Raw genomic sequence first — 27,287 nt, 5'->3', positions numbered from 1 at the left:
ACTGTCAGGATCCAAAGACACTATGTGGCCAAAACTAAAAACGTGTGATTCATTTTATGACATGATAATATTATCCATTGTAGTATCTGATTCGTAATATTTAGTATGGAACAAAAGCAACATTTGAATCCTTCCTCAGCTTGTGAAGGTTCCTCCATCACTTTTTTGTTGCAGGAATAGAGTAATAATGTCAGTAACCTGGAACAGATGCAATGACAGAATAGCCCAAAGAAATAGGCCATGATGTATAACAGCATATAGAATAGGGAGAATCCAGGGGTCTGAACTGAGATGTCTAATGGTCCATTTTTAGTTTACTGTGGTGAAGTCTGGCTTTGCCTATTTTCTCTTTCAACTGATTTTTCATTTAACAAAAAGCAATGTTTGCTCTTCATTCTAGTTGCCCAATTCATAAAATCAGAGGCCAACAGATCAGGAGAAATCAGTCTACAGACCAATACCAAAGACAGGAGAATTAACAGTGTGTACAAACTATCATACAATAGTGTCACATGCTAGCAAAATAATGTTTAGGATTATCCTATCAAAATTAGTAGAACAGCAGAACTTAAGACAAAGCTTATTGAAAGACCAAATTATCTTGTACAGTAATACTTCTCCCATTGTAAACTTTTCTCATCTACCTACTGAAAAAAAATCAGCATAAAATTTGCCATCTATGCAACATATACCCTTCAACTGACTACCGTATTATTAAGAAAGCGTTGAAATGAATGTGTGGTAATCATGGGAATCAACAGTAAACCAAAGTTATATTAAAATGATGTTACATGCACAATGATGCCATGAAACAAATCCCATCCTTACATACTTGCATTGTGATGCAAATACATAAGCTGCAGTTTTTGTGTCATGATGAAATGATACATGTTTCATCACTTGTCCCCTGTGATGGTAATTTATGAAACTAAGTTTGTCATTTAGAAAAAATACCACATCTCAGATATTCTGATTTAATTCCTGATATATTACTAGATAATATTAACACACATATTAGTAGTTTCTCGTATATTTTAAATGTCCATTAGGAGTTAGCATCTCATGTATGTCATAAATTGATCTAAGAAATACAGCTTATTCATTCTGAAGGGAATTGCAGCAATAAACCAGGGAGCTTTGAACAGAATGAATTGCATATGTCTAAGAAGTATTTTGAAGGTTTTTTTCCTATTTATTTCAGTGGACAAATGCAACAAAATAAACCAAACTGTAACATTTGTCACCACCTTATGCACAATCACCTTTCTAAGCTTTTGGAGTAAGGCAGTTTATAAATCTTGTAAATATAGCAAAACAAAGTAACTATTCATAAAAGCAGTTCTTAATCCTTCCACCCTGCTATGTTTAAAATGTATGAATTGGACTCGATGTATTTTACCATATGGCTTTAGACTCACTCACAGCAAACCTCAGTAGCCAAGGGGCCCTAGGCTGATTCATCCAGAGTGAATGTTGATAGTTAAAGCATTCTGGAAGCTAACATCGGCTAGTTATAGGCTCCAGCTGTTTGGGGGCAGTGGAGATAATCAGTTTTCTGAACAAAGGGTCACAAAGGTTGCTTCCTTTGAAGAAGATTAGTCAAACGGAAAGTGCATAAACATTCTCCCCTTTCTGGCTTACCCAATTTGAAATTCCAGCCAGAGGAATTTGGTGAAGGGAGAACTATATAAAGGTTCTTTCTTCCCTTTGCTCAACTTTATCAATTTCAACTGGATTAGAAGCAGGATAGAAAGTCCTGCAAGTAGTAATATGCAGATTTGTGCTGTCCTGAATGTCCTATCAAAAATGCATTCTGCTTGAGTTATGGTATCATGGTTATTCTACGGGCTTACAGCTGGTTTTATCTGATATGGCAAATTGTTGTATTCTGCCTACAGCCATATTCGGTTGAGGCAGTCTATATATCTTATAAATCAATAGATGTCTAGGTGATTTTAGATTCATTCAAAGTTCTGTTGTGCCACTGCTGCTGCCACCTATTTTACCTCTATATTTTTCTGAAAATCAGGCAAAAGTGGTAGAGGATCTTTTCTCCTTCTCCTTTATTTTCAAGATCTTGAAGTATTTTCAAAGTAAATAGGCATTTTCCTGCTGTGTTAGTTTGGAATGCCTTTGCTGGTCTTGAGTGATTCATCTACATTTTCTGAAATACATAACAGAGACACATGTTTCCCAGAAGATTCTGAATGGAATATTTCTCATACCTTTTTGTGTTTAGAGCGTTCTATCAAAACTCTACTGCTGAGTGCTTCTTTTATGATTGGAAAGTAACTGCTTTTTTAGTGTCCCCTAAAGTGGCATTAATTGTGTCTCATGGGCAGATAAGGTCAGGTCTTTTAATCTTCTAAGTGTGAAACACCTATTCAAATAATCATTAAGAATTCTTCCATATAATCTATTTGTATATTAAATGTACAAGTCCTCCCTTTATTGTGCATAATAGGGCCCAGATGTTTTTTTTTAAAGTAGCATTTTCATGATGGAAAGCTCCTCTTTTTTGAATAAGCAGAATGTATTTTGTATCCAGTGGGGAACAACAGTTCCTGGAATTATAAATTATTCTTGTATTTTCTGGATGGACTGTGGTATCTTACTGTTGTTTATAGAGATGATACCCTATTTCTTTTTGTGAACATTTGCTTTAAAAATACTGGGTACTTTACTATTAGGGTAAGAGAATATGGAATAGTAGTGCAATTTTCTCTTACATAATTAGATGATTTTCTTAATATTTAAAGATGTAAAGACAGGATATTGCCATATAGTTACTGGAAAGCCTTATAGGGCTAATTATATCAGAGGTAATAATCTCTGTATAACTAAGGCATCTTAGTTTAGTACAAGTTCTCTAGGCATTCTCAGTATTTATGTGGGAGATGCTCTCATGGTGCAGGAATGCTAATTAAAAAAAGAAAACAGCTATCTTCCATCAGGACATACAGGCCAGAGGGATTGATTAGAAGATTAATCAGCAGAAGGAATGTTTTCTTGTCATCAGGATTGGTATCTAAATAATAGCAGTTTATTACCTGTGTCATTGTTAAAATCCACAGTCTGCAACAGATAATTTTTTAACTGCATTTTCAATAAATAACAGTAGTATTCATGGCTGAGAATATGCTGCATATAAATATGTCAGATTTCTGTCTTAGTCTACGTAGTGTTGAAGGTTCACTCAGAACATGGCAATAAATTGCCCCCTAGAAACTCAGCTCAGGAGCTAACAGTGTAAGAGTCAAGGACAAGACTTGGATAGATCTGTTGCTTTTATTGTAGGCACAAGAAGCCCTAATAATGGGGAAGATAATGAAGATGATCTGCCACTGCAGAATCAAACAATCAGGCTCTCTATTTATAACACCCCTAGGGTTTAAATCATATATCTCTTTCGCACTCTTACATTATAATGGACTTCTTGCCACTCAGTTTAGTCTTGGATGTGGAATGTACTTTTTAGCATCCAATAGTTCAAATAACACTTTCCCCAAACAGGCTGTCAATTGAGAGATGAGATGATTGGGCAGGTTGGGATTCTGAAAACTTGGTGAATAACAGAATGGGCTGTCTCAGGTCCATAGGGGAGGCCACAATAGGGGATGAAATGTGCCATTTAAGAAAAAGATGTAGTGTCACTAATATGGTACCCAGGGGCTTGACACATAATTGCAGTAAGGAAGTCCAAAGACATCATGTCCCAAGATACTAGTGGGGGGGGAAAGGAGATGCAGCAGTCTGGTCAGTTTGCTGATTAGAGGTTTGGTGTAGCGATACATGTGGCAGGAAGAAGCAAAGGCCTTGATGTCTATTATAAGTTGAGTCCATTATAAGTTGCAGAGCTGGAGGCAGGTTGTTTTCAATACTCTGAAATGTCCCACTGCCAGCTGTTGTTCCAGAATTGCAAGACTTCACCTCTCAAGGGAGGAGGAATATAAAGCTAGTGATTGTGACACAATGTTCCCTCTTAGGCAAACTAGAAGGCGATGACAAGGGGGTTCCTTGAAGATCATTTTAGTCTGCATATTTGAGTTTTTAAGTATGGATTTGATCAGTTAGGGTAAGGATGGGGTTGGGGGTAGTGGTTTTTGGATGCAAAATTTTCTAAAAATGTAACATGGAAGCCAAATAAAGGTATAGTGATTCTTGATGGTTGCAGATAGTCTGGGCACTCTGAGATGGAGCCTGAGGGTAAGAGTCTACCATCTGTAGCTTCCACCCTCAGAGCGTATTTGACAGGCTGAGTAGGCAGGGCATATTTGGATGCAATAAAAGATTCTGCGAAGCTTCTAGCCTTGCTAGCTTCAACCCTCACATATAGGTTCCTTGGAGACCCAAACAGGCAACAACTGCTTACAAACTAGCCTTTGAGGATAATGAAGGTGGGCTTGAAGTAGGAAAGGATGTGATAACTTTGAAATTCTTCAGACATGCTTATATTTTTAAAAAGCCTTGACCTAAGTTATGAAGAACTTTTGTAGGATATAATCGGCACCTTGAACTATCACAAATAGATGGGTACCCACTGAAGCAGGGGGATTAGCTCTAGAACTGACCCCGGTCAATAATGTAGCTGCAGCATGCTGGAGCACTGGAGGTTTCTAAACATTTTTCGAATGCTGTACTGTGTAGAGCATGTTATGGTGCACCAAAAGGAATGTGCACCATTACCGCTAGTTCTGAACCTCTAGGAATGGATGCAATTGGTGTACTAAATTTACCAGGCCACTGCTGGTAATTTGGAAGGACATCTTGGGCCAACAGCCACATAAGGACCTTGCAACATCAATATGATAATGCAAAAAACACCACACAAGACTTAGTTTTTATAGAAAATTCTTATGGTTTTTGAACCACTTTGAACATTGATGAACTTTGTTCATTCATTCATTCATTCAATTTGTATAGCTGCCAATCTCATATATGTGACTCTGGGTGGCTCACAGCAATTAAAAACAAGAACAGTAAAAAAAATCAATAAAAACAACAATCAGACCACCATATTAAAACTACAATTAAAACTCAATTTAACTTTGTAATATAATCCATTATTTGCAAAATAGAAAAACTGCATTTTTTGTCCAGTTGCTTGTGAGTTCTGCCTTTGGCTGTTTCTTTTTTCTTTAATGCAAATGAGGATAAGCAGCAACCACTACTGCTATTTCTGTTATGTGGAAAATAGCCTCTTCAAAAAAACTAACATTTATTTTCTAACAACATAATCTTATATCTATCTATCCCAAAGTAATTCCCATTGAGTTCAGCGCCTAAATGTGTGGCTCTAGAATTGCAGCCTAGAAGACTACTATATATTCATCCAATGTTGTATACTATTTAAGGGTAGAGGGATTTGCACCCTTGAACTTTAATGCCAATTATAATAATAATTTATTAAACTTGTATGCTGCCCGGCTCTCAACGACTATGGACATTTATGTATCAACAAATTTATCAACAAATGGTATCTGAAGTGCAAACATTGAATGATGTCTTGAATGAATGACCAGATGTTCTTAACAAAAAACTGTCATTTGAGAAATTAATAAGAATAAGGCACCTGCATACTACTGTTGTGAATGTTTAACTCATGAGGTAATTTCTAGTTTGCATTTGTGTGTAATTGAGCATGGAATAGGACATAATACATGAAAATAGTTAACATGAACATTGCATGAATTCTCTTGGATATCACTGGAACCTCACTATTTATGTGGATTTTTTCTTTAGGTTTCTCTTAGGTCTTTTCATCTCACTTGAGAAAGAGAAATAAGCCAGAATTATGAAGCCTTTGGCTCTCAGCCACTGGTGCATAGGATTCCTTTTATTTGGATGTGAGTGATAACATTCTCTTCTTCTAAAAGCATAAGAAAGTGGAAGAATGTCATTTCACAAGAACAGCATTTCATCTCAGGTGTGTAGAGTCAGGGCATGGCAAACAAGGAAGATGTTCAGAAAGAATGGTAGTTTCTGCTAGAGAGTACCAGATTGGGAAAAGAAGGTAAAAGGAAATTGTTCAAAGGTATCCTTGAGTTCCTTCTCCATTGGCCTGGGCTTGTGAAAAGAATAAAAGAAAGGCCAGTGAATATGCCTCAGCTGTTTTTTCTCCCAGACATAAGCCTGGAGCCATGACTGCCTTGTAGAAATCGGTCATAAGATTATTATGGACAATGAAGATCAACTACAGTATCTGGGATTCCAGCACTAGCCAGCTGATGATGATTTGCAAGGACCACTGGCCCTTGTGTAGTACTGCAAACAAGTTCTCTGTTTGCCATTTTTTTCACTTGGAATGCAAGAGGAATGCAAAGACAGAAAACCTGTGTCAGGCACATTTGCCAAAAAAGTATGTGTTCATTATGGAAGCTAATTTTGTAGCAAGGAAGTGTTGTTCTGTTTGAGAACTCTTACAAAATAATCCACCTCTTTAACAATGTAGGACCACCTATTCCCTCTACTCCTCTTCTGGGGAGAGATTGTACTAGTAGTGGGAACTACTGGTAGAATGCAGCCAAACATTTTGCTTTGATTCACATAAATCCCAATGGCCATGTGGTTGAGATTTATGGGAGTTGCAGTGTAAGGCACCTAGAAAGCACCAATGAAGTCTTAAACCTTTTCCAGCCCACTTAGAATGTCTACATGTATAGTAGTTAAATTGCCATGTTATTAGCAGCCTTCAAAATTTTAGGTAACTTGGCTTATTACTTTAACTTGTTACTTTATGTACTAGAATAATTCTGTTGTGAATCTACAGCATGTAAATGCCTCACATCTAATGCTTTATAATGCTGTACCAAGGGAGGTATACTAAAATCCTTACTAAGGAAGCAGGCATCCTTCCAAAATCAGTACCTGATTGTAGTGTTTCAAAAGTGAAACTCTAAGTAACATTGTTATTTTAACAGAGTCAGAGTTATTGATGTGCAAGCTTGGCAGCATATAAACTTGGCAATCCTGCAAACTGCCTGGGAAAATATAAAATATCAGTAAATAAGAATTTGGGAGCAGCTGTATAATGTACAGTGACAGAAAGAGTTCAGGCAAAATAAGAGTTGGTCAAACAATGGGATATACACTCATATTTCAGGACTAAGGGTAGAATACATGATAGGTATTGCCAACACTGTATTTCTGGATCCTAAGTAAAAGTATTAAGGAAGCAGAAGGTGGGTACAACAAATGGAATTATTGTAGCAAGCAGGGCACATAAATATCCTCTGCTACTTTCAGGATCTGCATGCGGCCTTCCAATGACTGAACTATTCCAGTCTCTGTTTTCTGTGTCAGGAATCTCAAGGAGGTATCATTTGTATTGAATTATGAATGTCATAAACCTCTCAGGACTTCCATCATACTTGTCAGACAAAGAACAGGAGGGTCATAAAAAATGGTGATTGAAGTTGCTGTTCTCACCACTGGTGCTACAATTCTGTCTCTTGAGATGGAATAGGTGTGGCCGTCAGTGGGAGCTGGGTCTGACCCATCAGCTGAGCTGGGTGGTTCACCACCTGGTTTAATTGGTTCATCTTTCACCTGGGCTGTGCCACTTGGTTTCGAATCAGGAGCAAGGAATTAGCAACCTGGTCCTTAGTCAGGTCCTGGTGCTGCAAAAAAGTAGGGATCGCCTGGGTCTAGGAACTTGAATTTGTTCTTTCCTCCCATAAAAGTGTTGTTGCTGTAAAATGAAAACCATATTTATACTAGATGGAAGGTTCAACCCTTTGGGTGGAAGGCACATTTAACATCTGTGATTACTGTGTTATTGCTATGGACCAGTCTTATTTCAGGCTGTTTCTTTCTCACGACTCTCACAGTACCTTGGACTGTCGGTCTGCTCAGTGTTTTCAGGAGTTTTCCAGACAGGGTTTTTCCAGACACACACACTGTTCTCTAAGTTACAGGGGTGTTTATTTGGTGCAGTACTTTTAGGTAAATCATTTGTGTTTATTTCTAATATATACAGTGGCCTTAGCTTAACAAATTGTGCAGAGCGCTCTGTATCAAGCTTTTTGCAGTTTCTTAACTATCTTGCTCCCTCTCTTCCCGATTCACAGGTGTTCCTCTTCACAACTTTGATACAGCTTCAACACTTCCACTTTGTGGGTTTGCTTTTAGCATAGGGAGAAGAACTGAAACGGGGAAAAAGAGGGATTTTGTGAGCTTCTGGGAATTCCAGCACTTTGTCAAGCTGTTCTCACTAATATCTGGCCTGCCCTCTACAAATCCTGCTGTCTTTTCTATCAGCCAATCTGCTCTGCTCTGTGGGTCTCTCTTTCAGATCCTGCCCAATTCTGCTGGGTCCTCCCTCACAGACTCTTCTTCAGGCTATGCCTGGTTTCACCCAGCATGGCCAGTCCACACTGCACCTGTACAACACCAGCAATGCCTGACAACACCAACAACCTTCTCCATTGCCTAATATGTCTGCTTTTTTATATATCTGTGCCTGCTTTGAGGTGTCTTAATTAGGCAGGAAGCTTCTAAGCGTCTACAGGACGGTTTGTCTACAAGAAGAAAAGGAATCCTTTAACCTCACCTTGCTACAGTCTAATTACTTGTACTGCATTTTCATAAGAGTGCATAGTTCTGGAACAGAACTTGTTTCTTGTTTCAAAGCAATCAAGGGAGAGTTTGTACATTATGCAACAGTTGCTGCTAGGAAATGCAAGCTCTCTATTTATGGAAGTATGGATTTATATGGAATAATCCAGAGGTGATTGGTATTTATTCTTGGATTTTCTTGGATTAGCTTTTAATGCACTAAATATTAATAAAATGTTATTTTTCCACTTTTGAAAATAAACTCTTCCTTTCCTTTCTTTCTCCCACATTCCCCTCCACCCATTCCATGCTTAATAAACCATTTAATTTCCTTTTAACATATTTAGAATTAAATACAAAAGGATATTAGAATCTCCTAATACCAAGCACATTTGAGCGAATGTATTTACTGTAATAAAAATTGAGTGGAGTAAGCTACTAATACTGTATCTAACAAGTAGCTTACTCAGATTTCTAATATTATGTTTAAACTCAAACAATATGGAAATGCTTTTAATATTTGGGAAGCTAATAAGGAATTTTGTGTTAGCAATTCCTCAGAACTATTTTGGCGGGGTGGGGAGAGGAATCAGAAATAGGGACTTTGTTTTCTGAATAATTACGTTTCTTCTCATTTTTCATTTTGCTGACTTCAGGACTCACTTCTAGAAATTTGATAAATTAGAGACTCCCCTCTGAAATGTTGTAGGTCTTTTGCCCAAGAATTAACTTAATCGTGGTTATATTTCATCGCCTTCACTACTTAATCCTACTCCATCCATTTTCACTTATCCAAAAATCCACATTACTCTTCTTTTCTTGTTAGGTGTGCTTGCCATTTTTTGAAAACAATCTGAAATATTTTGATTCACAAAGCTCATAAATTTAGACCATACCTGTAAATATGACTGATCAAGGACTTACTAGATTGGTATTCTCCCCTGATATTTTGTCCAGTGTGTAATTTTTAATCTTATTTTTTTATTTTACAGAACTGAAAGCACCCAGGAAATCCTGACTTTGAGTGAGAGATGATTTAGATGACTGCCATAGCTAAATGGTGAAGCCAGATGTAGTCCAATTGCCAAGTTGAAGGAGTGATTGTAATAACATATGTATGTGCTTGTGTGTCCTTATACATACCCACAAACACATTGCAGCAAGCATTTAGATTGGCTGTTGCAGACTTCAACGTTTTTGCCATTTATGAAAGTTAATACAAGCACCAGTGGAGCAACCTGACAGCATGAGGACCAAAACTCCATGAAGTACCATCTGCTGCTAGTGATCAGCCTCCCAAATGATCTGCAACAAATGAAGAAAAAAATTGCAAAAAGCAAAAAGAGATAAACAGCTTCTGCACAAAGTAAATGGCACCAGAACATCTAAGAAAGAGATAAAAGAGTATGAGTAGAGAATAGAGTGATATTATCACCCCCAAAGGAGGAATTACGTGCAAAGTCCTTTTCTGTATTAGAATTGGAGTCACTTGGATTTAATATGTTTGCCAATTAGGGAGTGACAAATAATTGTGCAGTAATGATTAAAGAAGAGCAAGCTGAGGAGCAGTGGGAACACTCTCGAGGTTGACCGTCATTTTTCACACTCATATTAAGACTAACAATGGAGTTTGCTACTTTTCCTTATCTGTTCCTTGTTAACATGGAACAAATACAGATAAATATTTGATCATCAATATTACTCAAAGCTTTTGGAACACTTTAAAAACACACTCTACTGCCACAAATGTATTGGTTAGAATTATGTATTGGAGCTCCAGAGAAGCCCCAGTAAGGAAGGAGCCTGTTCAAGAAACCAAGGAAACAACGTGGGCAACGGCACAACAAAGGAGAAGTTGGATTTTTTTTATTAGCCCCACACCTATTTTTAATTGGCCATTTTGCCTCCCTCTTTTTTTTCAGACACACTTGATCAGTAAATGAAGTACTCAGTCTGCTTTTAATTCTGATACATGTTTCGGCCTTGAGGATACAGACTTTCCAGAAAAAGGGAAAAGTCAACAGCCCACTGTTTTGGAGAAGACTTCATAGTTCACCAAGATGAACTTACTTGCTTTAAAACCTTTAAAAAGGTTTTAAAGAGCTTTAATAGAAAACACCTGCTAAATGAAAAGACTCTTTTGCTTTTATGCCTGTGCGTGGCAACAATTTGTGAGAAAGCAGGCAAGGCAGTGTAATAAATTGGGTCATCGGTGGAAGTGGCAGGAATGCCACCAGCTGCCAAGGAAATGGGACTTCCTTTGGATTGCAAACAGCCTGGGTTGAACAGTCAGCGGCTGAGTATGGAAAGGGCTTTTCCATCTGTCCTGGCACGTTGCTAACTGCACCGAATTCTGGCTTGTGGTCTTGCACGGTCTGTGTGCCTTTTTTCTCCCCTTTATGCAATCTTTCTCAGCTTTAGCAGCAGATATTTGGTCTGGTGGGAATAACATGCCAGAGGGTGGATTTGAGGAAAGATAAATGAACGTGCTCCGTGTTTGCAAATCTGACTGGAGGAAATCTTTTTAAAGCCTTAAGTTACTTGAAAACCTACACATCTGCAAACTTTTGTCTCTGGAATTGTGTAACGCTATGCTGGAAATCTCAGGCCGTGTGGTGATTCTATCCAATTGAGCAAAAAGACGGCTCGCCATTTCTTTGAGCGCCTCTTCTGCAGTAGCTGCTTCTCCAAAGGATAAGTGTACCCTCACCTTATTGACTCCAAATCAAGATGAATCTGACTGATTTTCATTTTTTTAAGTGTTACATTTTCTTAGCCAACTGTCATCATCTTTTATAAAGAAATTTTTCACTATGCATTTGGTGGATATTTATAAAAACAGATCTCTTCTGCTTTCAGCCCCCTTGGATTCTGATCTGTCTTAAACTTTGGGTCCTATCAGTAGAACAACGACAAAGAGATTTATTTATATTTTCTGCAGTAGATGTAGTACTTTCTTATGTCAAAAGGGAAAAACAGCAAAGCATGTACGCAGCAGTGGAACATGGGCCTGTTCTCTTCAGTGATTCCAACATCCTCTGCCTCTCGTGGAAAGGCAGGGTTCCAAAAAGTGAAAAGGAGAAGCCTGTGTGCCGGAGGCGGTATTATGAGGAAGGCTGGTTGGCCACCGGAAATGGCAGGGGAGTCGTAGGCGTTACCTTCACCTCCAGCCACTGCAGAAAGGACAGGAATACACCCCAGCGAATCAACTTTAACTTAAGAGGCCACAACAGTGAGGTGAGTAAACTCCCAAGTGCAAGTGTTCAATATGGGAAGTAGAACAGTACCATCAAAGCTCCCAGACAACATAAGTGGATAAAGGACACTCCTTAGAATGCTGTTAAGATAGTTCAGTGGAATAAGATTTTCTCTGGCTGGGTAAATCCATTTTGGTTTATTGCCCCATACAGAGTCAAGAACAATTAAGTGGGTTGGGAGCTGCTGTGCTATTCCTACCCCTACTTTTTAAGGGTTACAACTTTCAATTTTGCTTTTCTTTGAAGATAGCTGGCTGAACGGTTAAACTACAATAATGTTACAGTAATTATTGTTATTTTAAAACAAGCTAACTTCAAAACAAAGTTTCTGGAGCTGGCTTCTTTGAAATAACTATCATGAATGTTTGCAATGTGTTGAACTGTGGTTCACTAGAAGTGCAAAGGAAATGTCTCCTGTAAATATGGCAAGAAAGTGTTGCTTGAAGTACTAAAAGCAGATTAAAGGAAGAGCCAAGGATGCATGAAATCTGGCTGGTTTTTAGGTAGTGGAATTTCCTTTTTAAGGCAATAGGCAATGCAGGTGTGTCTTTGTTTTTATTTTGTTGCTCTGAACAAGAAGTATAGTTGAAGGCAGTACACTGAAGGCAGTAAACCTTACAACAACAAGGAAGCTTGGTGTAGTGGTTAAGGTGCTGGGTTAGAAACCAGGAGACTGAGAGTTCTAGTCCCACCTTAGGCATGAAAGCCAGCAGGGTAACCTTGGGCCAGTCACTCTCAGCCCAATCCACCTCACAGGGTTGTTGTTGTGGAGAAAATAGGAGGAGGAAGGAGTATTAGGTATGTTCACCGCTTTGAGTTATTTTTAAAAATGATAAAGGCGGGATAAAAATTAAATAAGTAAATAAGCAAATTGTTAGAAGGAAGGGGTGCTTAGGAACACACCAGGAGATGCAGCAGGCGAACCTAAGAAGGACAGTACTAAAAGGCTCAGATGCCTGTAAACCAGTGCTCAGGGGATGGGGAACAAACAGGGAGAATTTGAAGTCCCAGTACAGAGGCAGTAAGCAAATATGATACTATTAGTATTATTGAAACCTGATAGGATGGAACTCAAGATTGGAATATAGTACTGGAAGGATATAATTCGTTCAAAAGAAATATCCAGCAAAAGATGAGGGATTATAAATACATATTATACATAAACCTGCATAGAAATTCATGACACCAAGGCTGAAAACCCTGCCAAAAGCATCTGGGTGAATATTAAGGGGAAAAGAAACAATAATGACCCTGTTGTTTGACATCCAACCAAGCAGAAGATACCAATGAAATCTTCAAAAACCAGAAGGCCAAGGTATTCAGGAATCACACCACCATGATAATGGGGAATTTCAACTATCCTGACATCAACTGGGAGTCAGACTCCCAGGTGGCAAGTGGGAGTTCCAAAAGGTTCTTGATGTGCCTTGCAGACAACTTCATTGTCCAAAAGGTGGAGAAAGGAACTAGGGGATCAGCTATACTGGACTTAATGCTTACCAGCAGGGAAAAAGTGGTTGAGGAAGTGGATTTTGTAGGAACCATGGGAGAGCTGACCAGGTGATCCTAGAATTCACCATAATGCAGGCAGGGAGACCAGAAGGTAGTCAGGTTAGTGTTGTAGAATTCAAAAGAGCCGACTTCAGTAAGCTGAGAGGAAGAGTAGGAAGGATTCCATGAATGAAAATCCTGAAGGGAAAAACAGTTTAAGAGGATTGAGAAATTCTGAAAAGTGAGATAATTAAGGCCCAAGCACAAACAATACCAAAGAAAAATGGGAGACAGCTGCTGAGACCAGTGTGGTTGCATAAAGAGCTCTTTGATAAACCGAAAACAAAAAGGACAACTTTAAAATAATGGAAAAAATGACATATAACAAAACAAAAATATCAGGGAATAGCCTGAATCTATTAGCATGGGGTTATAATGAACCCCAAAATAACAAAGAAAAGAGTTTGGGTATATGCGGAACAAGAGGACAGTCAAGGAAATGGTGTGCTGGTTGGAGAAGATGGCAATATGGTGATGGAAAACAGGGAGAAGTCTGGTTTAATTCCTATTTTGCATGTTTTTGTGCAAAAAGAAAATGTTGTCCAACCTATCAGAAGTTGCACCATGGAAGCAGAAGAGAAATGCAGGTCAAAATAGACAAGGAAATAGTGACAGAACACCTAGCTGCTTTGAATGAATTCAACTCAGTGGGGCTGGATGGGTTACATCCCAAGGTGCTAAAGAAACTGGCAGATGTGATTTCAGAACTAATATCTAATCAGTTCAGGAGAAGTATCAGAAGACTGAATAAAAGCTAATATTATTCCAATCTTTTAAAAAAGGAAAAAAGTGGGCTCAGGAACTTATAGACCAATCAGCTTGACATCGGTGCCTGGGAAACTCCCAGAACAAATAATAAAGCAATGGGTTTCCAAACACTTAGAAAGGTCATGGTGATTACTAGAAGGTAGCATGGGTTTGTTAAAAAAAAGGTCATGCCAGACAAATCTTCCTGCTTTTTTTTTTTGACAAAGTGACTAGTTTAGTTGACCAAGGTGGTATTGTGGATGTAGTGTACCTAGACTTCTGTAGGGTATTTGATAGAGTTGACCATAGCTTCCTTCTTAATAGAAAGGAACAATATGGGATGGATGATCCCACTACCAGATGTATTTGCAGTTGGGTGAACAACCATATCCAATGGGTAGTCCATGATGGATTTATGTCTACGTGGAGAATGTTATGCAGTGGGTATCTCAGGGTTCTCTGTTGTGCCCTTCAATGGTTTAATAAAAGAAATAAGGGGATAGGAAGATATTCAAGATGATGAACTCCTGGGCTGTAAATTTGTCAAACCCTAGTAGCCTAGAAACATTTGCTAATTTACTTGATTAGGATTGAGAAAACTGAGGTTCAGCTCTCTATTCAGCAATGAAGTTCATTGGGTCTTGTCAATATTCAACATAATCTATTCTACAGTATTGAAGAAAATATAAACAGTGCATATCACTGTTGAGGAAAAGAGGGATAAATGTAAACAATGAAATACTTCATGTCATATTTTTAGTTTGAACACATACACATGCACAAAATCATTTCTATTTTACAAAATTGCTTTCTTGATTTGTCTAGAGGAGGTTTTTGATTCACATGGGTACTGTACACAGATATTTCCCAAAGCAGAACTTTTTAATGCTTAAACATTTTTTTAATAAAAGAAAGGTGCTGATTTTGAATTTTATCATCTTATGCATCTGTCTGTCTGTCTGTCTGTCTGTCTGTCTATCTATCTTTAAAAAGGTTGGTTTTGGTCACCGTGAGTTCCTCTTTCTGTTTTCTTTAATAATTTATTTAATTAATTCCTGTACTGACACAACATCAGAATGTAAAACAGTAATAAATAATTAAAAACAATTTCCATAAAAATTGGGCCAACATAAAGTTCCATATTAATCAGTGACATCATTCCCTTAATCTGGAAGAGCTTTGTTTTAACCAGCTTCTGGAAAGCAATCAATGCTGAGGTGAGGCTAGCTTTTATGAAGGATGTTCCATGGCAAAGGGGCTGTAAGGGAGAAGCACTGCCTTCTGGCCTCAGCCCTCCTCACCTTACCTAACTGGAATATCACCAATAATTTTTCCTGGGTTATAACTATAGGCCAGATTGGTTCTGGTCGGAGAAGGCAGCACTACAGGTACCTCAGCAGCAATCCATTTCCCTTTATAGGTGAAATGCAGCACTTTAAATTATACTGGGAAACTTATTGGCAACCAATGCAGTGCCTGCAGCATAGGTATAGTATAGTCATGGCATCTAAGGCTAGTTAACATGCAGGCTGCTGCGTTTTGCACCAACTGTAATTAGTTTCTGTGTTGTCTTCAAAGGCAGTCCCACATAGAGCTTATTGCATTATCCATTAACTTTAATACTGTCATTTGATTTATGATAAACATGGGAAATTCTTTACTCAATGAATATATTTTAGGTAGAGTTTTATTTGGGCACACTTTTAAATTTTGAGATGGGAAATACCTGGATGGAGAAACCTCTCAACTATACCCCTATTTGAAAGTTAAATCATAGCCACAGTTATTCATATTTCCAAATAAGACCATTGTTCAACATTCTATATGGGATTGCCCTTGAAGACATTCTAGATAGTTCAATTAAAAATTGAATAGAGCCAGTATGGTCTAGTGGTTAAGGCAATAGGCTAGAAATGGGCTAGTGGTTAAGGCAATGGGCTAAAAATCAGGAGACGGAGAGTTCTAGTCCCACCTTAGGCATGAAAACCGGCTGGGTGACGTTGGGCCAGTCACTCTCTCTCAGCCCAACTCACCTGACAGGGTTGTTGTGGGGAAAATAGGAGGAGGAAGGAGTATTTGGTATGTTTCCTGCCTTGAGTGATTTATAAAAAAAAATACAGGCAGGATAGAAAATAAAATAAATTATAAAAATTATAAAAATGTTTCTGCTAGTCACTTGATTGGTACAAGATGAGAGAAGGATTAGTTAGCTGCCATCAAATCAGGACTGATCCTTGGCTAGTGTTTGGACTAATATCTGGCAACTTAGACTATCTCCGGAGATAAGATAATCTGTAGCATGTCCAAGGGCATTCTGATGATCTCCATTATCCACATCCACTTTATGTGTTGTCTTCCCCTTCTTCTGTTGGTCTCCCCATTTCCAAACATAGTCTTTTTTCCCCCCTCATCCAATCACATCCCATATCGAAAGCAACTTCTGCTTGCCTCAAAGGAGCAGTCACTTTTTATATTGTCCAGGGCTGATGGATTGGTGGTTCTTATAATCTGTAGTACTCTTAATAACTGTCTCCAAATCCATAATTTGAAGATGGATGTCTATCTTTTTTCTATCCCTCATTTTCATTGTTCACCTGTTACCTGTTATTGTAAACCACCCAGAGTCCCCCTCTTGTGGGGAGGTGGGTGGTAATAGAAATATGAATAATAAATAAATAACTATAGGAAAAATAATTGGCTTAACTAATCTGATTTTTATTTGTATAGAAATAATCCTTCGTGATCTTATCTATGCTTGTTACTACCTTTCATCCTAGAATTAATCAGCTCTTTACTTCTCCTTCACATTGTCTATCTATTCTTGAGTGCAAAAAACAAAACAACCACATTCACTTCTTCACTGTCAGTTGTAAGTTCACTAAGCAGACTGCTTGACATTGCCTTTGTCTTCTTAATGTTTAAACCAGATTTTTCCTTTTCACTTTTGCTTTCATGACAAGTCTTCAAAGCCTTCCTTACATACAGCTAACTAAGTAGTGTCACCTGCATATGTCAAATTGTTATTTTGTTGACCTTCATACATCTGTCATCTCTAATCCTACAATTCTTAAAATATATTTCCTGTACAAATTTTAAACAGATGTGGAGACAATATGCATCCTTGTAATGCTTGTTCGTTGTACAGATTCCTTAAAAGACTGATCAGATGTTCTGGCACACCTATAATTTACATTCTGGCATGATCTACTCAATCAAAGGCCATGCTACAGTCTATAAAGTAAAAGTAAACCTTGTTCTTAAATAATTTTGTTCTCTCCATTATAAAGCTTATATTAGCTACTTGATCTTGTTTCCCTTTGCTTTTTCAAAACCTGCCTATTCATTTGGCATGTGTGTAATGACATCACTGACATCATCACATAAATGACATCAATTGCCATGCCATAAGTGATGTAACTTGCATCACTGGCGTAATGACTTAAATTACTACAATGATGTACTTCCATATTTGGTTGGTATTGTGATTAAAAGGCTCATCCTCCCCTTGCTCACCAGTTATTCCTTCAAAACAAGGTTGCACTGTATTCAAAAGCAGGAAAAAATGGACTTGGGATTGCTGTAGATGTGACTGGATAGAGAAGTAAATCATCTAAGATTGGAAATCAGGCATTAAATATTTCTTTCCACATAAATCCATTGGATGACCCTAGTACAGTCACTTAGTTTCTGCTCACCATATTATAATGATTGCAGAGTAGTGGTTTTATGGAGCCAAGCTTTGTAATAAAGTTGGTGTCTTTAGTCTTGTGATAAATCAATCCTTCCAGATATGTTCAACATTCTGATGTGTTCAGGCTGGAATTCCCAGGAATTTTGCAAGTTCATATCATAACACATCTGAGGGGTATCTAGTTGGAAGGCTTTTATAAATAAGGATATATAGTTATATAGGTAGATGTGATTAGTACATATAGTTAATTTACAGTTTTCAGTTTATATAGGACTATAGACCCTGTTCAGACGTAATGGGAAACAGTGTTTCTTCACTATGTAAAAGAACCAGCAGGGTTTATATGCTCACCTTCTCCTTTCCTCCCGACCGTATCACAAGTTTTTGCCTGGGCAGAACTCTAGTTTGTTTAAAACTTATTTGACATGCAGAAGAGGGGAAGAAAATGTGAAGCTCATTATCACTTGTTGACAAAACCAGCATGCATAAGGTGGCAGTCTTTATTGTATATATAAAACGATGGTGCTTCTGATGGCAGGCTGTCCATGACACAAACACATCTTGTTAATAAGAACGAATTATAACTGAATAAGATAATTGCATTTGAGTATGCAGATTGCAGAAATGACCAAAGGGCAACACACCAGCAGCAGGCAATTTTCAGGTAATTCAAGAGCAGCTCCTTTTTCTATTGGTCAGATTTTAACTTACTTCCATCCATCTGGACCTTTGGGCTTATATCTCTGCTTCTTCTTCTGTTAAAAGTGCAGCTTGCTTCTGCTTCCTGGATGCTTGGGTTACTTGAAAATTACTTGGCAAGGACCACATTTAGGTAGGGAGAGTCAAATGTGGATGAAGAAGGTTGAGTCACATAAACAGAATGCAGTCAAAATAAGCATGTCAGATTGTAGTCCACTTAGTCCAGAACCATGGATAGCTCTGGTGAAGTTCTTCCCTACTAGAACAGTGCATAAATGTTTTCTTAGTAGGAAACAAAAGCCAAGTAGGCAGCTATACCTAATTAATAATGTAGCCCACTCCATTTCTTCTGGAGAAGCTGAGTAATCTGTTAAAGCACCTGTGCATTTTCAGACTACTGAAAATAGCTTTGTTCTTGGACAGTGGCAAAGCTGTGACCTCTGGCTAGGATCCTCTTTTCTGTCATTCTTATTAAGAGAGTGGTCTGAGTCGGTTGTCAGAATCATGTCCACACTTGGAAAGGCATGAGACTCATAACAGTTTATAATAGTTGGGAACCTCAACCTGAAATTGAACTGAATGATAAGGAATATGAGTTTAGTTTGGAGGGAGAAATTTATGGGGAATCTAGTAAAGAAGACTGAGAATGAGGGTACATTAAAATGATGGCTGGATAAAATGTTAGGGGTACCCAGTAGGTGAATAAAGAGATCTTGTCTGCATCTAGGGTTAGGAAGAGGAAGTACTGGGGGCTATGTCAGGAAGAAACATATTGAGGATTGCCTTGGGATGGCTAACTACATTGGATATGGAGCCTGAACTGTGTGTGTTCCAATGTAATATTGATCTCATATTAATCACGGTCTGTAAGAAATTTAGTAAGAAAGTTTTATAGTTGCTGATCATATAAAGATTGTGGCTTTGCTATGTTGTTGTTAGATTTGGGGGGGGCACACATTTGTTTTTTAATATGCCATTTCTCACAATTTAACTACAGTTTTTGTTGAGTTCTGTGTGCCTAGAAATTCAATCTGTCAGAGTAAAATGTAGTGTGAGGTTAGGCATATGTCTTCTCAGTGATTCCTATCTACATGAAACATATTTTGTATTTTCAGGAATTAAACCAAAATTGTCAGTGTGCTCAGTAAAACAGAAGAACTAATTTGCTTTTAACTTCTGTTCATTTGGTGAAATTGATTTCAGCAGCCATGACTTGGCATTCATTTCTGCGGGAGACAGTGAGATCCTGGAGAGAGCTAGTGAGGTCTTTTAGTTGGAAAACTGCAGTCTGTTATGTGTAACCTGTTTTGAGATGCGTCCTTCAGTAAGTGACTCAGTTGAACCATATCTTGCTGTCTAATGGCAAACATGGAATAATAACATTGACCAAAATGTCCCATGGGTGAATAGTTTAGTATGAAGGCTGAATTTCTCATCTATGTTCTGTGGTGTTGATATTGCCTCGATTAAACTGACTTACATTATAATACACCACTTGAGTAGTGAGGAGCCCAGAAACGATTCGCAAAATAACTCCTCACAAACCTTGAATAAATTGACTTTCAGTCATAGGTGAATCTTTTTATAGGACAGTCAGATGTATGTGCGTGTGTGTCTTAAGGAGAGAGAAAGAATGTAAGAAAGAGGCCTTTTCATATCCTGTGTATCAGTAACAACTGGACACTTTGCTCATCTCTTAGGGAGTAATGGGCTGGTACTTGTAAAAGCATTACAGAGAACGGGGTTGTTGTTGTTTTTAATTATTCTACTTCCAGCCCCTCAAAACAGGCAGATGATTTTTTTTCCCACTTGTATTTGCTTCATGCCGATAGAGCGTCCTTTGTTTTTTGCAAAACAGAAAATTGTATTTGATATTATTCACTATTATGAGATAGTGAATAGTTTAAAATGCACTTAGTGCGTGTGCTACGTTTACTGTACTTATATGTCAGCATTTGCATAGCGCTACAGCTATTGCCGCTACCTTTTGAGCAGGGCTGGGCCCCCTCGTGTAGTAAAAAATCAAATAGGGAAATGGATGTGCATTGCTATTTACATGCTTGATATAACATGAAGGGGAAAACATGCATCTCTCATAAAATCAGTGGTAGGTAGGGAAAGTTCACATGCTACGGTAGGTGAGTTATATATTCTTCCCATTTGGATATTACTGTACCGTAGAAGCACAATTCTGTCACCATTCAGCTTCCTACATTTGGAGCTGAGCTTAATTCTAACTGCTTTGAATATAACTGAGCAGGCCTATTATGTCCTAACATTTCTATGTATTTATCCACAGGTTGCCCAGGTTCACATTTAACACTAAGCCAGGATTCTTCAACAATAGATTATTACATACATCATAACTGTCTTTTGGTTGCATTAACACATAATCCTAAATTAGTGCATCTATATTCTAAACCTATGTATTTTCTTTAATGTTAAAGCAGCATGCTGAAGGGTGTGTGTGTGTGTGTGTGTGTTTGTGTATCTGTCATATTAAAAAATAAAATAGAATAAAAATAATGCTTTACAGATTTACAATCTACAATCCAGATTCACAAACTAAAAAGCAAATGGAATAAGGGATAAGGTTTCATTAATGTTTTTTTTTACTGATTTGTGGCTGAGTTTTAGTGTTTTCTTGACAAAAATACTAAACACTGTACTTCCTGTACAGTTCTTTCAGCTGTTTTGTTTTTGTTTTAATCTCTGTTTGATTGTTCATCCTGAGATTTTTTTCTAGAGTATAAATCAAAAACTCCTGGGATGGAGGCTAGAGTAGAAGAGTGGAAAAGTAACCTTGAATCTATGCAGCATCTGTATGATCCTACTTTGGAAACCTCTGTTTAATAGGAAATCAAATTTTATATAGGCCTACTAGATCTTCATATTGGATCATTTATAGTAAGTTTTTCCAAGTTATTTAATTTTTCAGTCGTACGACTCAAACCAAGTGGTAGAACCTGTACTTCATTCTCTGTAAATCTTAGTTATACTTCACCACAGGAGGAAATACATTAAAACAATGCATTAGTAATCTTATTAACGTTTAATATATGAAAACAACTTGGCATATTAAAAATCTTCCAGATAGATCAACACTTTAAATAAAATGATAATCCGCAATTTCGGATATAGAAGGCATTCTTTTGATTTATTGTATTCTGTCTAGAGGGAGAATTTTCTCTTTTATTTTGTTAAGCTGCTACAAGCAGATGTTTAAAAATAGGATGAAATATTGTTAATAATGCCATATGCTTTCAAATTATATTGGTTATTACTTTGTAGAACAGATTCCTTGTCTTACTGGACAAAAGCCAACATTAATTACTCACTTCCAAATGTTATCACCATAGAGAAACATAGAAGGACCCAGACAAGTTTATTCAGGACAGATACCATGAAAAGAGATGCAAAATCTGAAAAGTGGCCTTGGCATGAAGGCTTTAGAATATGTTACCTTCAGTAATCCTTCCAACACAATCTGATTTTATAAAAGAATATTAAGCATTGGATATTATTAATTAGATCTGTTATTGCCGCCCCACTCCAAAAGATTCTGGTGGCTTGCATCATCCAAAATACAATTAAAAACAGAACAACAGAATGTAACAAAGGATAACAACACTGGAGAAAAAACGATCAGAGCAGTCAAAATGTGGCAGGGGCTCCTTAAGAGCTTTCTGGGACTCTGTCATGCGCTGCCTACCTCTGAATAATGCTCAGACACTGGTTCGGTGGATCAGGCTCTGGTTTATTCACAGCGCAGGTACAGCATCGGGAAAAAAGCTGAGAGTGACAGGAGCGCGCCGGTGCGGGGTTTAAATACCCCGCGCCAGTCAGCGCCCCCTCACTCGCGGTCACGTCACCCCCCTTTGTCCAACACGTTGACCTGCCGGTGGGTGAGGGGTTGCGAGGCCCCGCTGGCGTTCCGGGATCGCCCATCATCGGTTTCTCTATTCCTCCGGTGATTGCTGTCAGCTGGGCGATCTCCGTTGTATTAGCGCTAATGGCTTGGGTGTGCTCCGTGATCCGTTTAGCTATTGTTTCTTGACCTTTAGTCGTTGTGAGTTGATGGCTACTTATCTTGAGCCCCTTCCCCTGTTTCCTTGCTATTGTCATGTGTGCCATTGCGCTGATGACTTCACCTCAACGGCACTCATGACATACTGCCCCCTGTCCGAAAAGTGCTCCCCCCCGGTTTTCTGGTTTTTTTTTTTTTTTTTTTTTCCGGTGGAGCTGTCAAACGGCACTTTTTTTTCTTTTTTTTTTAAATTCCCGCCGGAGTAGTTTTCGCCCCTCCCTTTGCTCCTCCCTCTACCACGTGCCTTCCCAGGGTGTGTCCTTAGCACGCATGCCCAGATCACGCCCTGGCGTGCGCATGCTCCGGCCACACCCTGTTTGTTTGGCTCAGTTCGGCGAGGAGAGAGGCGTGGCTGGTCGGGTGCTTATCAGCTCCAGGTAGGGCCCTTCTTTTTTTATTCAAAGTGCGTCGCCTTTGTTATTTGTGCTCCTGGGCGTTGCCCCCAGGTTGCCCTTTTGACTTGCTTGCCACTCCCCCGTGGGCCCCGGGCGGGGGGAGGGTGCTGGCGCACGCTTGTTACTGCCTCGTGGGCCCGGGGCGGGGGGAGTGAGTCCCGGGGGGGGAGGTCCACCCAAGTCGCGGGCTTGGGGGGGCCCTTTCCCTTGGGGCACGGTAGGCGGGGGCCCCCGCGGGGGAGGGGTTTTGCAGGGGACGGCTTGCTAACCTTGGTTTTGGCTTGTCGGGGTATGCCCGGTGAAAAGCCTGGGTCAGGTCAGGCGCGTTAACGTTGTGCGCCGCCACCCATTCCGGGTGGGGGAAGTGTTTCCACCTGACCAAATAGTGTAGAGTTCCTCGTTGCTTGCGGGAGTCGAGTATGTCCCTTACGGCAAAGTGATGTTCGCCGTCGATCATCACCGGTGAGGGCTGTGGCGTGCTTGGGTGCCATCGAGAGGTGGTTGCTGGTTTCAGGAGGCTGGTGTGGAACACCGGGTGGAGTCTCCGTAGGTTGTGTGGCAGGTCCAAGCGTATTGCCACCGGGTTCACTATTTGCGTGACTCGGAACGGCCCGATGTACTTAGGCCTCAGTTTTTTCGAGGGTTGGGGTGACTTTAGGAATTTGGTGGATAGGTAGACCATATCCCCCGCCTGGAACGTCGGTTGTTGGCACCGGTGCTTGTTGGCCTGCTCTTTGTAGGCTGCCTGTGCATCCCTCAGCGCCGCCGTGATTATTGGCCATGATTCTGCGATCTTCCGTCCCCAGTCGCTAGCGTCCACCTGGGGTTCCGGGGGTTGAGGTAGCTCCGGTATGGGGACGAAGTCGCGCCCCGAGACTACCTCGAACGGAGTTCTCCCCGTGCTCGTGTGGACGGCGTTGTTGTATGCGACTTCGGCGAACGGGAGCAGTTCAGCCCAGTCGTCTTGGTGATAGTTGGTATATGAGCGTATGAATTGCTCTAGGGTGGCATTGAGGACCTCTGTGGCTCCGTCCGTCTGGGGGTGCCAGGCAGTGGATAGGGCCTGTTGGGTCCCCGTCAGCTTTAGGAAGGCCCGCCAGAATTTGAGGTGAACTGTGTGCCCCTGTCGGTCACCACACGTGCGGGACATCTGTGTAGCCTGTACACGTGGATGAGGAAGAGTTTGGCTAGTTGTTGTGCGGACGGGACCGACGTGCAGGGGATGAAGTGGGCCTGTTTTGAGAAGTAATCCTTCACCACCCAAATGGCTGTTTTCTTCTGGCTGGGTGGGAGGTCCACTATAAAATCCATAGAGATTTCCTCCCATGGGCGGGAGGGTTCTGCCACCCGTTGTAATAGCCCCGCGGGTTTGCCTGGTGCCCGTTTGGCCCTAGCGCACGTTGGGCAGGACGCTATGTATGCTTTCACGTCTCGCCTGAGCGCGGGCCACCAGAATTGACGCCGTGTTAGGTGTAGGGTCTTGAGGAACCCAAAGTGTCCCGCTTGCTTGGCGTCGTGTGACCTATGCAAGATCGCTTGGCGTTGCGAGTCCGGGACATAGATTCTGCCTTCCCCCCATGCCAGGTCCTGTGCCATCGTTACCTTGTCGGGGTTTGCCAGGAACCAGGGGTCGGTTTTGAGGGCGGCGGCGATGTCCGTGCGTATTCCCCCTGGTAGTTGCGGTTGGCTTCGTCTGGTCACAGGTTGTCCCGCCATCGGTTGCGCCGTAGAGTCGAGCTGTCTCTGGGCGCCGCTTCGGGTGGTCACGGCCATCCCCAGTTGTGAGGCGGATAGGACCGTCCCAATGGTGTCTGGGGCGGGCTCTTCGTCTTGGGGCAGTCGGGAGAGGGCGTCGGCCAGGAAGTTCTTTTTGCCCGGCATGAACTTCAGCTGGAAATTAAAGCGGCTGAAGAATTGGGCCCATCGGACCTGTTTTGGGCTAAGGCGTCTGGGCGTTCGTAGGGCCTCGAGGTTCCGGTGGTCGGTCCAGACCTCGAATGGTTGGGTGGCTCCCTCGAGTAGGTGTCGCCATGTTTCTAGCACCGATTTTACCGCGAAGGCTTCTTTCTCCCAGACGTGCCATCGCCTTTCTGTCTCGGAAAACTTCCTCGACAGGTAGGCGCATGGTTTCAGGAGTCCCGTGGGGTCCTTTTGGAGTAGGATGGCCCCCAGGGAGAAGTCTGAGGCGTCGGCTTGGACCACGAATGGCCGTTCTGGGTCCGGGTGCGCGAGGATTGGCTCCGTGGTGAACAGCGCTTTCAGCTTGTTGAATGCGGTCTGGCACGCGGGAGTCCAATTGAACACTGTGCCCGGGTTCTTGGCGCGTCGGGTGTCCCCCACCCCTTTGGTTTTGAGGAGGTCCGTTAGGGGGAGGGCTATCTCTGCGAACCCCCGGGCGAATGACCTGTAAAAATTCGCGAAGCCGAGGAAGCTCTGGAGTTGGCGTCTGTTGCGGGGGCGCTCCCAGTTTAGCACCGCCTCGACTTTTGCGGGGTCCATTTCTATGCCGTCCCCGGAGATTCGGTACCCCAGGTAGTCTAGGCGCGCTTTATGAAATTCGCACTTTGTAGGCTTGGCATAGAGCTGCGCCCTTCTGAGCTTGTCGAGGACTTGCCTTACTAGGGTCACATGTTCCTCGTGCGTTTTTGTGTAGATAAGGACGTCGTCTATGTAGACAAGGACCCCTTTGAACAGGTGTTCATGCAGTACCTCATTGATGAGCTGCATAAACACCCCAGGGGCCCCCGCGAGTCCGAACGGCAGCACTTTATACTGGAAGGCGCCTAGGGGGCAGTTAAACGCAGTCTTCCATTCGTCCCCCTCCCTGATTCGGATGCGATAATACGCCTCGCGAAGGTCCAATTTGGAAAAGACTTTGCCCGTGGACAGGTGGGTGAGCATGTCCTTCACCAGGGGTAAGGGGTATTTGTTGGACAGGGAAGCCGTGTTTAGGCCCCGGTAGTCGGTGCAGAGCCGTAGGGTGCCGTCTTTCTTCTCCCGGAATAAGACGGGGGCTCCGACCGGTGAGCATGCTGGCTCTATGAATCCCCTGTCTAGGTTTTTATCGATGAACTCCCGGAGGGTTGCCATCTCCTTCGGGGTCATCGAGTAGATCTTTGGTCTAGGTAAGGGGACGTCGGGCAGCAGGTCGATCCGGCAATCCGTCTTGCGGTGGGGGGGTAGTTGGTCAGCTTCCGCCTCTCCGAAGACCTCGGAGAAGTCGGCGTATTGTTCCGGTAGGTCTGCTATGGTAGCGGCGTTGTCCTGTGTAGTCGCCTCCGCTCGTCCCACAGTGGGGTTGGTTCTGCCCGCTGGAACTGGTGCCCGATACTCGCCGTCGCCGAATGTGAAGGTGCGGGTCGCCCAGTCGATGCGCGGGTTGTTTGTCGCGAGCCATGGCATCCCCAGGACTGCAATGGGCCGTCCGATGTGAGTGACGACGAACGATGTGCGTTCGGCGTGAGTGCCCATTTGCAGGGTGACCGGCTCGGTTTGCAGCGTAGCTGGTTTCCCTCCCGCTGTAGAGCCGTCCAGCTGGTGGAATGCCAACGGCGTGGGGAGGGGGAAGCAGCGGAAGTCGAGTTTGGCGACTAAGTCGGGGTGGATGAGGTTTTTTGAGCACCCCGAGTCCACTAGTGCCGCGGCCGTGGTGGCTCTGTTGCCGGCAGAGAGTTTAATTGCCGCCATTATTACGGAGCTTTCGCCGTTCCGTCGAGGTGGTTCGCGCTGCTGTCCCACCGCCTGCCTCGCAACGCGTTTCAGGGCAGGCGGGGAGCTTTTCCCGCCGGCTGGTCTGGGTCTACGTTGTCCTCTTCCCCCCAGTAGGCGTCCCAGCCTTCCTCTGGTGTCGCTGTGGCCACGGTCATTTGGCGGTGAGGGGGCGGCCCCGGGTTAGGTGGTTTGGGGCTAATTTTCGGGGTGGGTTTAGGCGCACTGGTCGGCGGTCGGTTGGCGAAGCAATCTGCCGTCTTGTGCCCTAGTTTGCCACACTTCCCGCAGGGCTCCCGATTGAATTTCTTCTTTGGGTATGTGGGGCCGGCCGTCCCCACGTGTGGTGCGGGTACCTTTTTGCAGGTATAGTTTGTGTCTTCCGTGGTTGTCATGAGGAAGGTGCGGTGCGCGTGTTCGGCTTTCCCCGCGAGGTGGATCCACCCGTGTAGCGTTTCTGGGTCGTCGCGGTAGAGGGCCCATTGGAGTACGTCGCGGTTGAGCCCCCTTTTGAACATTTCCAGCAGGGTGGTCTCGGACCAGTCGCTGACCTTCCCCGCGAGGGCTTTGAACTCCAGGGCGTAGTCTGGAACGTT

The 27,287-nt window shown here is 41.7% G+C and overlaps 1 protein-coding gene across 2 annotated transcripts in view; it reads left to right on the top strand.

The window, feature by feature from the left end:
• TULP4 (TUB like protein 4) overlaps positions 1-27,287 on the top strand; it is a 108,179-nt gene that overhangs the window by 17,595 nt on the left and 63,297 nt on the right. For both annotated transcript variants that reach the window (XM_063308024.1, XM_063308034.1), the window contains one exon: positions 9,549-11,793. In XM_063308024.1, coding sequence (XP_063164094.1) covers positions 11,542-11,793 — 252 coding nt within the window. In that variant the 5' untranslated portion in view covers positions 9,549-11,541. The remainder of the gene's footprint in view (positions 1-9,548; positions 11,794-27,287) is intronic.

Source organism: Candoia aspera, chromosome 1 (genome assembly GCF_035149785.1).
Source record: "Candoia aspera isolate rCanAsp1 chromosome 1, rCanAsp1.hap2, whole genome shotgun sequence".
Lineage (NCBI taxonomy): Eukaryota > Metazoa > Chordata > Lepidosauria > Squamata > Boidae > Candoia > Candoia aspera.
This window is presented reverse-complemented; position numbering and strand designations above follow the sequence as displayed.